A 14628-nucleotide genomic window follows, 5' to 3' on the forward strand; every position below is an offset into this window, starting at 1 on the left:
AGTATATGTCAGAGCTGTTCAATTCTGCGAAGATTCCACTGCTCTTTGCTCCCTTTCTGCTTCAAAACATGCCTCAGCAATGCTGCTGAATTCCATGCCTCGTGGGAACTGCACATAGTAAAGCTCAGAAATCATATAAAATAAAGCTATATCTTAAATAGTCACTGAAGTGACTGCTGGAAATGAATCAACATCCATAATTCTGACCAGCTCCTTCTCCCGTCCTTTCAGCAGCTGTGCCTCCCTCCTTGCTGTTAGTACTAGCACATTCTTCTAGCTCCCTTCTCCATTTATTTCCTTTAATCTCCTCTGAATTTTAGCACACGAAGATCCAGAAGGTGCAATTTCTCAGTTTCCCATTCTGTTAAAACTCCCCCACAACGTGCTTTCCTCCTCACATCCCCACAGAAATATCACAGCAGTGCACTACACATAGCAACTCTGCATTTAGGGGAGGTTTTCTGCTCGGGCCCTGTTAGTGCTCAGAAACTGAGACTCCTTGTTAAAAACTTTTGGCTAAGCTCACAATGCATGTGGGAACATGCCATTAAACCTCTACCATCTCTGAAATAACAAGATATTTTGCCATAGAGAGATTAAAAAGGAAAACAGAAGTGCAACATTGGATTCTGATGTTACCATCTCCTATGTGCATACTTAATTTTAAGTGCATAATAGTCTTACTAACTCTACAGGGACTAGCACTGCGAATAAATTATGGACATTATGCAATAACTTTTAAATGAGTTTTACTCTGTCTCATCAGAAAATAATTCAATTGTTCCTGCTGCTCCCCCAGGAGATTTCCATTTTTCACTGACAGGCAGCAGACATGTCTGAGACCTCGTGCACCTTCCATTCCTTACAGCCCCAGGTGTGTGCTGGCAGCAGCGGGCAGAGCCCAGAGAGCATTACACCTGTGATAAATGCTGAGAAATTCCACCCGAGTCACACTGCTGATGCTGGCCAGGGGACTCATAGCTCCTTCTGACTGTGCTTCTCTAAGTAGGAATTTCACAAATAATCACAACATGCTCCCAGGCATCAGAGCTGCAGGAAGGGCAAGTCACGTTTCTATGCAGCACTCCACTATTCCTTCGTTGGGGGGCACAAAAGGTCTCCTACAAAGTGAACCCAGAGCCCTCCTGCTGCCTTCTGTTGCCTTCAAGTCACACTGGGAAGGGCAGAGCAGAGTATGGCAGCAGTGCCAGGCTGGGCAAAGAGCCTGGAAATCAAGTGGGTGGGATCAAAGTGTTGCCCTTGGGTGTGAAAGCTATATTTGCACCTTCTGGCGGTTTGCAGCCAAGCTGAGAGGGAAAACAGAAATGAGTGACCGAACGCAGGGAAAACACGGAGCTTCTCTCCAACCAAAACATCTCACTGGGGAGGAGAAGCAGAAGATGCTTAAGAATGCTTGTACTGTTACATTGCTATTAGCAAAGATGATGTGCAAGGAACCTGCAGTATTTATACAGCAGGGCATGGGAGAGTATGATTTTTAACATTTTCTTCTTTGGCTCCAAAGAATCAGTCTTTTTTTCTTAAGAAAAGATTTTGAACTGGTGCTCTGCAGTTGAGAAATCTGCTTACATTTCAAAGCCTGCCTAACGGGATTTAATTGAAAATGTAGTCAAAACAACAGTAAGGGCTTAAGTTATTTTTCTCATTACTATTTAATACATTGGATGGATGGATTTTATCTCCTTCAAATCAAACTCTTATGACAGAAAAGCAGAACTGAAGTCTGACTTCAGAATGAAAGCTGGCAACCTACAGCTAACCGGCATTGTACTGAGCAGTGCAGGGGATACTGAAATACAGGAACAGTGCCTTTCTGCCCAACTGTTCACATGGAGTTGCAGATTACGCTGAGGTTCCTTTTTCTATCTGGTGACAAAAACTCCAAATATATTCCACAGTTAGCTGGTACTCTCACAAATCAAGGAATCTGTCAGCAGAGCAATTAAGTAAGGTCTGGGGAATCTGAAGGGCCTGGAACGTGCAAGGTGGTAGTAACCAGTGTTATGATGCCAAAATTGGGAAAACCTTTAAACACAGCTGTGTTGTTGCACTGGGAAAGACTTCAGGCTCTTTGATTCTAATAGAGATGGAAAGAAGCTATTAGGTCATTCCAGTCCCGCTCCCTGCCAAAAATGGCTACTCCCCGCAGTGCTCTTTGAGTGCTTCGTCTATTCCTGTTACAGCATTTCAAATGATGGGGCTTCTCCTACTTCCCTTCAGAATTAATTTCTCAACTGAATGTACTTCATGGTCTTTTTACTGTCCTGTTTGGCAGGAATTTTTCTTAGCTTCCTCTTATTATTTCTGAGTAGTTCCCTGTGTAAAATTAAACAAATGTTTCCCCTTTTCTTGCTGAACAGGTAAAGACTTTGGCTCTACCCTAACACATGGCAAAATCCCACCCCTTGAACTTTTATCTTTCCTTTACAGTCACTCCCACAAGCTGAGCCTCATACCTCTCCCCCACCCCCGTGTCAGTGTGCCAAGCATCCTCTGCTGTCAGCCAGGCTGTGCACCAAAGCATTTTCCAACATCAAGCTCTCATTCCCTGTCTACCCTACCAACCCTTTCTTATCATTCTTCCTCCTGTCTGGAACTTTGCAGTCACACCAGCACGGAAGTCCACCCTTTTCATTTCTTAATTCTGAGTTCTTCTGTTAGGATGGTACGTTTTTCAGCAGCTGATTTTTCACATTTGAAAAACTTCAGCAACAAAAGCTAAAGGAAATCAGATACAGTATGATTTAAGTACAGCCTACCATATACTGAAAATACACTGAAAATACAAAAACATCAATATATATCCCCAAATCCTCCCCTTAGCCAAAACCCTTCTGCGGCAAGAAGATATGATGGGAAACCTTGGTATCATTTCAGACTTATTATTTCTTGCTGATCATCATCTTACATTACAAGTTGAGCTTGGGGGGAAAAAGTGGATATTTTCTTATCATGTAAGAAACATGTTTTGAAAATTGTTGCGTATTAAGCTGGAACAAAGAGGTGAAAAATGAACATGTAGACAGAAAAAAACGCTGCAGGTCAGACAAAGAGATTCTATCTAATTTTTTTTTTTAACTGTAGCTTCATTAACTCTCCAAACTAAAAATGTTTTAAACACCATCAAGAGCAAAAATTCAAAAGTTAAAGCAGGGCGCTTTGACCATTTAATCTTGTTTCTTAAGCTGTAAAGATCTGTCAAAATTGACTCTTTCAACTTCAACAAAAACATCTTTTCTGGTGAAAAAAACCCCACATTTATTTCATTGGAAATGTTAACCAAAATCTAGTTTAAAGGCACTTAATGTCTGAGACCCGTACCTCTGTGTATCTATATTCTATAAACCAGTGACTTCCCAGTTATGACTGAAACAGCCAGGAACTCTCAAATGCCATCAGCCACTGCCATCAGCAACATTTCTCAGACATACACCACTACTGAAAAAACCCTTCAACACTTTCAGGACTCTCTTTACTCAAACAATAAACTGCACATAAACTATTCTGGAATTTACAAGCCAATGAGCTCTCTGTTCTCTAAAATGGAAATATGGATCAACGAGATCATTTGATGCTTTCCTGCTCAAGCTACTATAGGGAATCTGTTTTTAGTGGGGGAGCTGAAGTTGATGATCCCCAGAGGTTCTTTCCAATCCCTATGATTCTATAATTCTATGATAAGCTTCAACATGAAGTTCCCAGTTGAAACTGCCAGAAAATGGCACACCTGAGCACTTTGGCTGAAGGGAAAATCTAGATAATGAAGAAGACTTTCTGTACACCATCCTGGTTTCTTCAAAACAGTTTTCTTCTCATCGTATGAGAAATTTAGATAATGGATAAAGACAACTGAGACTGAAAAAGGGCATTTTTGGATTGAAACAAACTTTAGCCAACAAAATGAACAACCATGACATCTACTGTACATCTAGGACATATTTTAATCCTGCTAAATCCATTACCAATAAGTTCAGTTAAAGAATTAGCACTAAATCACTTCCTTTAATGCAAAGACTTGCTTCACTATAAATCTAAGTTATATTTCATGTCCCAAATTTCCTGAGGTCAAAGGGAAACAGCTTCCTATCCTGCAGATGTTTGGATAAAGGAGCAGAAGAGGTTATACAAGGGTTTAAGACAATGCAGAAAGTTGCAAAGGAATGAAAATGAGGCAGGAAATCAGGTTCAAGAAATGGATATTCAAAGCTTCAGAGAATTAATGAAGTAGTTTTATCATAAATAGTTATGGGCAAATGTAAAAATAAATCTCTTTTTTTTTTCTGTTTTCCTCCTTAAACCACTGCACAATGTTCAGCTTTCATTATATGTGCATCACATTCATCACATTCAATTTGTTAAACTGTAAAGTCTAATACACAACTACTTCAAGTGGTCTGGGACTCCAGAGAACTCAGTCTGGCCCCTGGCCAGATTAATCACCTGAGGCAAGCAATGAGGGAGCACAGGTGAAGGCAATTCACCTGTTCTGCAGGAAAGGGTGGAGCCAGGCTGCACCCCTCCTAGACCCATTTAAGAGCTGACTGCCAGTGCGAAGGCTCTCTTCTGGAGATCTACTTCACTGGAGTTTATTATGCAAGACCAGGATAGGGTGAGTGTTCTCTTTTCCTTACTCTATAGTATCATAATTACATCAGACAAAATCCTGGATATACTATACCATCTGTATATTCATTGATTGTACACATGTCCTATCAGAAACAGCATCTCTCTTCTCTGAGCTTCAGGTTTGTATCTGCAAAACCAGGTGTAGTGTTGCTTTCAGCCTTCAGCTTTCTATTTAGATTACAAACCTCCCAGGACTCACTGTTTATTACTAATTGTTTTTACAGCACTTTTCATAACCTCTGTTGTGAGCTGATCACTTTGTTTTATATAACATGCTTTTTCTATTTCATGATCCCTTATGTTCCCTGTTCTAATTGAGGAAAAAGAGACTCCACGCCTAGGGAAAACTTTCATTGTAATGAATTTGAAACCTGAAATAATTTTTCAGGTACAGAATTACCCTATTTGTTATTAACAAATGATGGAATTTTAGCTTCCCGGATGCAATATTCATGTTCTCTCCATTCACAAAGTGTTTTGACAGGTGAAAGTTCTGAAATCAAGTCTTCCTTTGTAAGCCTTCTTATAGTACTGCAAGCTTCCAAATCCACGTCACCAGCTGATGCATGGAGCAGGTACCCTGCATTATTGCAGAGGAACTTACTGGAGGATTCCCTCTCCTTATCAATCACCAGTGTCATTTCCCGTGCACAGAGAAGTTCAACATACAAACACTGATTCAGTGGAATTAAGACTACAGACAGACTGAAAGAAGAAAGGCTTTACTGAAAGCTCAGTAGTGCTGCAGAGCCCTGGATGCTTCTAGTCATTGTGAAGGGACCACCCTTGTCACAGGAGACTTATGGGGAGCCTTGGTTGAGTTTCACACTCTTCATGTAAATGAGCTCATCTGCAAACAGATGCACGCGCATATATATATATGTATATAAACTTCAGGCTAATATGCAAGGCTTGAAGCAGTATATTAAGAGCCATTGAATACAACTACTTGAAAGAATATTGCATCTCTAACAAAGTTAGGAAGGGATCCTTATATAAATATAGGGTGTTTTTACAGTTCTTCTGAGCTCTCACATTCAAATTACTCAGAATTCACACAGCTACAGAGTGCTGACAACCTGAGTCCAGTGAGGGCCTGAGGCTGGCGGACTGCAGTGGGTCACAGAGGTGGGAGCCCATTTCCCAGGGGTAGCACCCAGGCACATCACCCACTGCTGAATTATTCATGGCAAGTAACTGTCAGTAAGTGGGAGAGCAAAGGCTCCATCCTCCTGTGAGGGATGGCAAGGAAAGAGGACAAAGAAAACACAGATGGAAAGCACTTCAGGAGATACGTCTCTTATACACATCTCTCAGAGCACATGGCAGTGAGGTCTGCAGAAGTTACAATGGCTTGCTCCGAATTTCGTAAGTGTTCATTACTTGTTTTTACACATTTTTCCTCAACTACTGAAGCAGTCTCTACTTGTTTAGTGCTCCATTAGTATACATAAAAAATGATGAAAACAAAGCAAAATACACTGCTGAGTATACTGTCTTTAAAACTCAAACATGTAACATGTTATCTTTAAAGGAAATGGAAGAATGAGAATTCCTTTTTCTCTTCGTTCCTGTAACTGTATGGTCAGACTGGTGGCAGAGAGAAAGACAAAAAGAAAATAGAAGAACTTAAAAAAATCTTCCATAGAATGGCAACCTGCCACCTTGCTGTACCAATTCCCAGCTCTGGTAGGAATAAGGACACCAACAGAAGCTCAGTATATTGAAATTGGGAATTCCTTCTTTTTTTTTTTTAATTATTATTATTTTTTTAAACATCAGATTTCTTCAGGAATAAAAATGTTGGTGTGTTTTAATACGCTGGAATGTTATTTGGAGGCTGACAGATGATTTGCCAAAACAAAACTTGAACCATTTTCCATCTAGTTCTATTATTAATGTCTGGAGAATGACGTGCAAATGGCACTTGCAAACAATTAAGTAAATGTAAAACTGCAGTACAGCAATCCTGGAAAGCTAAGGCTTCTGTCTTCCCTTTGCCTTGGTACAGGTGACAGTATTCCTTTACTCTTTCAGGGAAGTGTAAGTGGAATTTCTCAATTTATAGTTAAGGTATAAACCACATCCTCCTTCAAAAGCCACCACTTGATCCAGCTCTTACTGTCCTATTCCACTAAAATCAACATGTTCCCTTGATGAAGCCCTTCTCAAAGAAAAACAGGCTTGTTTCAAGGGAGGAAATACCTCCAGGACTAGTAATCCATCCTTACAGAGCACAGAAATTGCTTTGTGAGAGTCCCATTCCCCTCATAACTCAGAAAGTCACTCTGATTAGGACAAGAGGGGGTGAGTTTCCATCTAAAAGTTATGGGATGTTTGTCCTTTTCTCCTGCCCTACAACAGAATTTGGTTTATGCCTGGAAGCATAAGACATCTTTAAAAGCCCTTAAAACTGGTATATTTACCATTTTTGTTACAACCCTGGATTTTCTCATATAAACAGAGCAACCCCTTAGATGATGTTTAAACAGTTTGCTCCCCTTCAGCAGTCCAGGTCGTCAGCTGTTCTCCAAATAACAGCAGATGCTGAGCATAGCTCTTGGCTCATCCCCTCTGCAGGCAGCAATGGTTCCTCCAGGGCAGGCACCCCAGGACTTCACCTCCAAGTCAGAAGTAGGAAGTTTTGTTAAACTCACCATCCAGGACAAACTTTTCTTTTGTTTGTCATAGGAAATACTACCAATGGGATTTGGGGACAGAAACAAAATACAGTGTCACTAAAAGGCTAATGCTGTATTTTTGCCTAAAGGAACACGAAGAACAAGGAGGGTTTTTACCAGGAATGTAACAGCTTAAACTCACTGATGAGATTCTACAAGATGATAGTGTGCAAAATACGCCTAAATCCATACATTTCTACATAGAATCCTCAAAACCAAACTGCATCACAAGTTAGACTAATTAAAACTTGGCCTAATTAAAACCTAGAGGGTGTCAGGCTTGATACTAAGGACCTCAACCCTTTTTCCTCTTACAACAGAGTTAACTTCTCTGTTGACTTTATAAGGGTGAAAAGCTTTTCATTCTTCCAAGAAAATCTGTCCCTGTGCTAACAGAAAAACAACCAAACAGCAATGGACAGTCTAAAAAAAGATGCATAAATAATGTGTGAAATTGGAAGTAAAGCGACCTGTACCAGATGATCCTCAGAGCTCAGGACGACTACAGCAGCACTGCTGGAGGTGGCACCTGACGCAGTGCAATTTGTAGGAGAGCTTGCTGCTCTGGTGATTTGTCAGGTCAGTGTTTGGAACAGCTCCCCAGGTAGGTACCCAGCACTTCCAAACTCAACAAGCTCCACACACTGCACCTATTAAATCTCACTGTAGAGCAAAAAGCAACTGTGTGTCCAAGGGGACAATAATATATTCATATTACCCCTTCAGAATCCCACACAGAGTGAATTATTGAAAAATGGCATTTTCTGTAGCCTACAAATGGATTCTGTGCACTGTAACCTACTACAAGAGTGGGAAAAAGCAATGCTCCCCAGAGCACGAGGGAGCAGTTATCAACGTTTCTTTTTAGTAACCACTGGTAAATTGCTTTCAAGTATGGTTCATCAATTAATGCTTCACAAAAGGTAACTATTTTATTGTCACTTGTCATTAGCATGACTCCTTCTGACATGTATCCCTCCAGTCTATTTTCTCCACTACGTGCCCATAAAATGTTAACCTTCGTGCTGTGACTGTGCTGCAGCACACTGCTGTGACTGTAGCTTACATAATAATTTAGCTAAGTAGTTCTTTTGTCTGGTAACCTTGCAATAGCAGTATTCTTCAAGGGAGATGGAAAAGAAGTGTTCAAGAACCAGAAAAAACTCCTGTGGTTTTGTTGCTTGGTATTACTCAAAAAAAATGTACACACAATATGAAAGTTTCAATAAAATATGGCGCAGAATAACAAACTATTGACAGCTAGGATAAAAGGCTATTTTTCTTTTCCTGCATGAAGTCTGAACTGCTGGAGTATATTAAAATGGAGGCAAAGCCTTTGCTGATTCTTTTTGACAGTCTGCATTTGAGACTGGGATCAGTATATAAACAATCCATAATAATAAAACCTAAGTAACTGTTTTCACATCTCTCTGAAACTCTATCACTGTTCTCTTCTTTTCTTAGCGAATGGAACTCCAATCTTCCATTCTCATTCTCATTCCCTTTACCACATCAAGGGAACAATATTTCCCAGTTTGGCTAATAAAGTTCAGAGCTCTCTGAATACTCCAGAAGTATGAGAAAAACAGATTTAGCACAACATACAAATAGCTTCCTAGAAAATCAAGTCTGCATACACAAAGGCCAGTTATTTTTAGTTTTGAAGAGATTCAGTGATTTACATCCATGGCACAAAGATGTCAGAGACCACATAAAAAGACAAGATATCTTTACAGATCCACTGACTGCTTTTCTAATGAGTACAGTAGGAAATACGAATAAAATAATTAATTCTAATGATGGAATGGGGATATTTCAATGAAAGATCTTGGATGCCACATGCTGCATCATCAGTAACTGCCAGAATAAAAAATGAACCAAAATACATCCCACTGCCTCTACCTGGTGATATCCTACATCTGGATTTGGCTCCCTGCTTGGTGCCAGCTGTCTTTGCCACTGAGCCTGTGGCAAACTATCAGAGCATCCCATTATTACTATATGCAGCTCAAAGGAAAATGTAGCAAGCTAGAAAAGGGTTTAATAGATTGAACACTATTTTTATTTGACTGTACTGAAAGAAAAAAGAAACAAAACAACCAAGCAGCCGTCAAAAAACAAAACAAAACAACCCAACAGTCTGAACTTGATGAAATTAAAATCATTTGAATTTGGGAGGCTGATGGTCTGACAGTGTAACTAAAAAAAGGAATATTTAGGTTACATGTTAGGTGGAAAATTCTTTTTTCAGAGGGTGGTGAGGCACTGGTACAGGTGGCCCAAGGGAAGCTGCAGATGCCACATTCATGGGGGTGTTCAAGGCAGGTTGGATGGGCTCCCGGGCTGCCTGATCTCACGTTTGGTAAACCTGCCCCAGCAGGGGTGTTGGAGCTTGATGATCTTTAAGGTCCCTTCCAACTCAAGCCATTCTGTGATTCTATGAATGATAATTAAGTGCAATTATTATTTAGCTAAAGAGAATGCTGGAATTAGAGACAAGATCAAAAGGTAAGGATATGTGGGTTCATGAAAACAGATATGAAATATCTTATCTCAGGAATGTTTATGGAACAGATCATCTTGAGTGATCACATGGCATCTGAAGGACAACTGAGAGATCAGGCCTAGCCAGCATGGGTTCACAGAAGGCAGGTCCTGCTTGACCAACCTGATCTCCTCCTATGATGGAGTGACTCACTCAGTGGATGAGGAAAAGGCTGTTTACATAGTCTACCTAGGCTTCAGCAAAGCCTTTGACACTTTTTCCCACAGCCTTCCTGAAAGCTGGCAGCCCATGACATAAACAGGTACACTCTTTGCTGGGTAAAGAACAGCCTGGGGAGCCAGGCCCAGAGAGGGGTGGTGATGGAGTCACATCCAGCTGGTGACCGGTCATGAAGCCCTACGGAGCAATCTGGAGAGGCTGCATCACTGGGCTGAGGCCAATGAGATGAAGATCACATCCTTGGTTCTGCAACATTGGTGGTGGGTGCACAGTTGGACTAGATGATCTTAGAGGTCTTTTCCAACATAAGGTTGGAAAGGTTGATAATTAAGGTTGATTCTATGATTCTACCAACTAAAACTGAGAATGGTTTAATTAACACTTGTTGGAAGTCTTCATTCTTGCCCATTCAGAAACAACCTAAATACAACTTGCAGCCAAAATAACATTTGAAAATCCAGCTTGATCTCCTGAAGAACATTTTAAAGGATACTTTTCCCCTGCCTATGTGAAAGGAAGATTTATTTTGGAGCGTCCATGAAGCCTAGTCTCAGTTTGATGAAGTGGCTAGTTTTGTCAACTACCTTCTTTTTTTCCTTATCAGTCACCTGTTGCTAACTCAGGGATCCTTCCTTGCCTTTTTCTGTAATAAGCAGCACAGCTGGGACTTGCCTGTTTTTGCTGCTCATTCTTCCTGATGTTATCTTTCTTGCCCACCCTGAGAGAAACTCAGTGACATGATGAGTAGAACAATCTTGACGACCAAGAACAAACAAGGGCTGCATACTCTTGCTGTTAAGATGTTGCTCAGTTTCCCAAACAGAGGAATCTAATGCCAACTAAGAAAGCACAGGGCGATGGGACATCTGATTAGTGTTAGCAAGTTCATCAGGCAAGCCCTGATGGAGTAACTGTAGGACTAAAATTGCACTAGATGCTCATTGTTAGACAATTCAGTTCTTCTTCTACTATCAGAACTGATGCCTGTCAATGCCTGGATGGTTGCACCCCACAGCAGGATTTTCCTGAAACTCCAAGTGCGTCCATCTTAAGAAATATATTAAAAAAAAAAAAAAAAAAAAAAAAAAGCATTATGTGCACAGTGCAATTTGTGCAATCTTTCCATACTGCTGGGAGGGGCTGACCTGCAAAGCCTCATCAGGTCGTACACTCTCACAGCTATGTAAACCAATCTCAGTTGCTGCTAAGTGATAGTGGCATTGAGTTCCACTAAAATGGTTACAAACAGTAAGTGTGAAGAGATTACGTCAAATAAAGTTATTTTTTTGTTGATTGAAATTATCGTTACTGTTATAAAACTGTAAATCACAGAATCACAAAGTCTAAGAGAGACTTCTGGAGATCACTGAGTCCAACCCAATGCTAAAGTAGTTCCCTAGAGCAGGTTGCACAGAAAAGCATCCAAATGGATCTTGAATATCTCCAGAGAATGACATTTATCCTTCAGCTTTCTCCTTCCCCTTTGTAACTACAACTTTATTTTTAATGATTCAATAGCTCTTTCTTCTGCACTCGAATGGCACTAATGGATATACACCTACCTTGTGTTCAACATAGCTTCAACCATTTAAGAGCTCTGAGATCAACACAAACACTTTGGGGAAACAGAAGTCTCACCTTAAAGTCTCTATTGAAAAACAAATGTTAGGTTTAAGTTAGTTGTGTAAACTCCCTTCCTCATCAATATAGAAAGAAAGGTATGTCAAAGGGCAATGCATCCCGTGCCGATGTACGTCCGAAATAGCTGCATTACACCAGTGGTGTGTGTCCCTTTTCACAAACCACAAAAGGAGTCCAGGGGACCACTTTAGACTTGATGAGTTTTATCCCAGTCCTAAAATTAGTTTGTCTTTGAGAAAGAAACGCTACACTTCTCACAACTGTTTTAAAACGTAAATCATTCAACTTCTCATGTAAACCCACTTTCTGCAGTGCACTGCAGAGATGACAAACTCATGGTACAACAATGCCAGAATCCTTCTTTTACTTATGCTGAGTATAAGCATGCCTACACAGCACTGCAGTTGTAGAGTCAGGTACCCCAAGATTGCTGGGTTACGTAGGCAGCAGCGTCAGAAAGAATGGATCAAACATGAGTATTACTTTGGTAACAGAGTGTTACAAAATGGTGGGAGTGTCAAGTATCTCACAGTTCCTTTCTTTCACCTGCTAAGTTCTATGTGCTATAGGAAAATACCTGTATTTATATTTCACTTAACTATTCTATGCTTCTTTTAGAGCTAACGGAAGAAAGCACACACTTGTGAGTCCAATTAATGTCTTAAACTGAACACTTAGAGAACAGGATAATCACAGCCCAAAATCAACCACTGTCTCTTCACTACAGGGGTTCCAGGCAGGCAGCTCTGAACTGGACGTCTGTGCACATGCAAGACAAATCCCCAACCCTCTGCAGCCTGGCACCACGATATACATGGAAGAGAAAACTGAGTATGTGAGTTCAGCACTGTGTATGCTGAACAGAACAAAGCTTGGTTCAAGTTAGAATCTGTTTGTTGCCTACAGTGCGAGCCTACAAGCTTCTGTTCTGACTTGCATTTATGAAATACTTAGACACTCATGGGGCTGCATGGGAAGGTGCCAGTACTGCCCTGAGCTCTGTACCCTCAAGCTGACCCAGTCACTTTATCGATATGAAAGTCAATACTTGCCTAAGAGGAACAAATTCTCCATTGTTAAGTTTTTATGAAGGGCAAAAGACAAAGAGCAAAAAAAAAAAAACAAACAAAAAAAAGAGTCCTTATTGGGATTATGATTTTTATGGCACCGAGACTGGAGAACATCATCAATTAAATGTTTATTTCCTCCAGAATTAACTGAAAGCTCTGTTTTGTCAAAAGAAAACGTTGAGACTACCTGCTAGACTTTTGACTATGACATTGGAAAAGTGAAACATACATGCATAGGTATTTTCTAAAATTATGCATGAAATTACAAGCTCCTCTGTATCCAGAAGATTTCATACATCTCCTGAGTAACACCAATGAAAAATTTTAGTTGTCATTTGCTATATGATTATCTAACATTAAAGATAGAAGACATCCAGTGTTACAGAATGTGGTTGCTCACAATGTCTGAAGTAAATAATAATCCCTCATAGTCTTACAGTATTAAGAATTACAGCCAAATCCCCCCACAATCTCCTCACTGGCCTTGCCAAGGAGAAACACATCTGTGAAGACAATAGGCCCAAGGGGAACCCATTTCTTAGGAATTGCCCATCTGAAACAAGTGTCAGGGAACCCTGAGAAGCTGGGAATCTTGTTAGTTAACAGCAGCTATGCCAAATGCTTCAGTTTTATCAATGGTCATGTTAATTAATTAACCAGCTAATAAAAGTAACTATTTCAGCTCGCTGGTAGGAATTAACACAAACAATTCAGGAGGATTACAAAAGCTTTCAACATGCAGAGTGCTGAATAGACTTCTTGCTGGAAAATCTGTTTTGTATTTATTATAGAAAAAGAAAAAGGTGGTTCCGACCTGTCATGCCTCAGTGCCCTCATATCAACATAGACTGTGGTTGGATCCGGTCCAGACGTTCCCTGCAAACAACAATATCAGCTAATCAGAACTTGGAGACTGGGAGGAGAAAAAAGATTTACTCCCCGAATAACTGACATTCATTTCACTGCTAATTACACTAATCAAATGACGAGTTATATTTAAGCTGTTCATCAAACAAAGCTCAGCTTTAGAGTCAGAAAGAGCACCCATACCTACCGTCAGGTACCTTGTGGTTGGTAAAAACATCAAGCGGCTGTACTATTTAACCAAACACATGTACACAGAGGTTTAAATTGCTACAGAAGGCCAAGAAATCAGCACGTGGATACATACAAAAATGTTACACACATTTTGTCATCTAAAGGAATGCGGAAACAGCTGAGGAGACACAGTTAAATGGCAGAAGCACATGGTCAGGAACGTGAAGCATGATTTACTGAGAATCTTCCATACATGCAACAGAGAATATATTTGAAGCTAAAGATATTAAAGGTAGCACGCATGACATGAACATATGTGGACTGAAGATCTATAAGGAATTATTCTGTTCCTTTTCAGTCTTCCATATCATAATTTAAACCTTTTGTTTGATGGCATATTTAGTTACTTGAATAACAGTAGACTAATTTTAGTATTGTTTTGTGCAGAGATGATAGTCTTGTAGGCCTTTCCACTCATAGTTTTGCTGCAGTCTTGTAACCTGCCATGATTTTCCCTTATCCAAGACTTCAACCCCATCACTGTAGAACACATAAATTTTCAGTGCTGTAGTCTTTGTAGCCTCTGTAGGGCTCTTTTCTCTGCTGCATAGTTCACATCACTGCTAAGTAGAAAGCTAGAAGAAAAGCACAACCTCATTTTGGAACATTGGAACTTTGGAATCTTCTTTTCAGCAGATAAATTCACCTAGCCCTAGTGAGCTACAAAAGCAGGAACTCCTTTATCAGTTACTTAGATCTATGTTATTTAAAACAGCAGATAGTGACTTCTGTCCTGGTGGCATATTTTGCTGTGTACAATTCTTCC

At 40.2% G+C, this 14628-nt stretch overlaps 1 protein-coding gene across 7 annotated transcripts in view; it reads right to left on the bottom strand.

The window, feature by feature from the left end:
* Nucleotides 1-14628, bottom strand: part of DIP2C (disco interacting protein 2 homolog C) — a 288797-nt gene that overhangs the window by 12688 nt on the left and 261481 nt on the right. For all 7 annotated transcript variants that reach the window (XM_048952277.1, XM_048952275.1, XM_048952276.1 and 4 more), the window contains one exon: nt 13579-13640. In XM_048952277.1, coding sequence (XP_048808234.1) covers nt 13579-13640 — 62 coding nt within the window. The remainder of the gene's footprint in view (nt 1-13578; nt 13641-14628) is intronic.

The sequence above is a fragment of the Lagopus muta genome, chromosome 7 (assembly GCF_023343835.1).
Source record: "Lagopus muta isolate bLagMut1 chromosome 7, bLagMut1 primary, whole genome shotgun sequence".
NCBI classification, from domain to species: Eukaryota; Metazoa; Chordata; class Aves; order Galliformes; family Phasianidae; genus Lagopus; species Lagopus muta.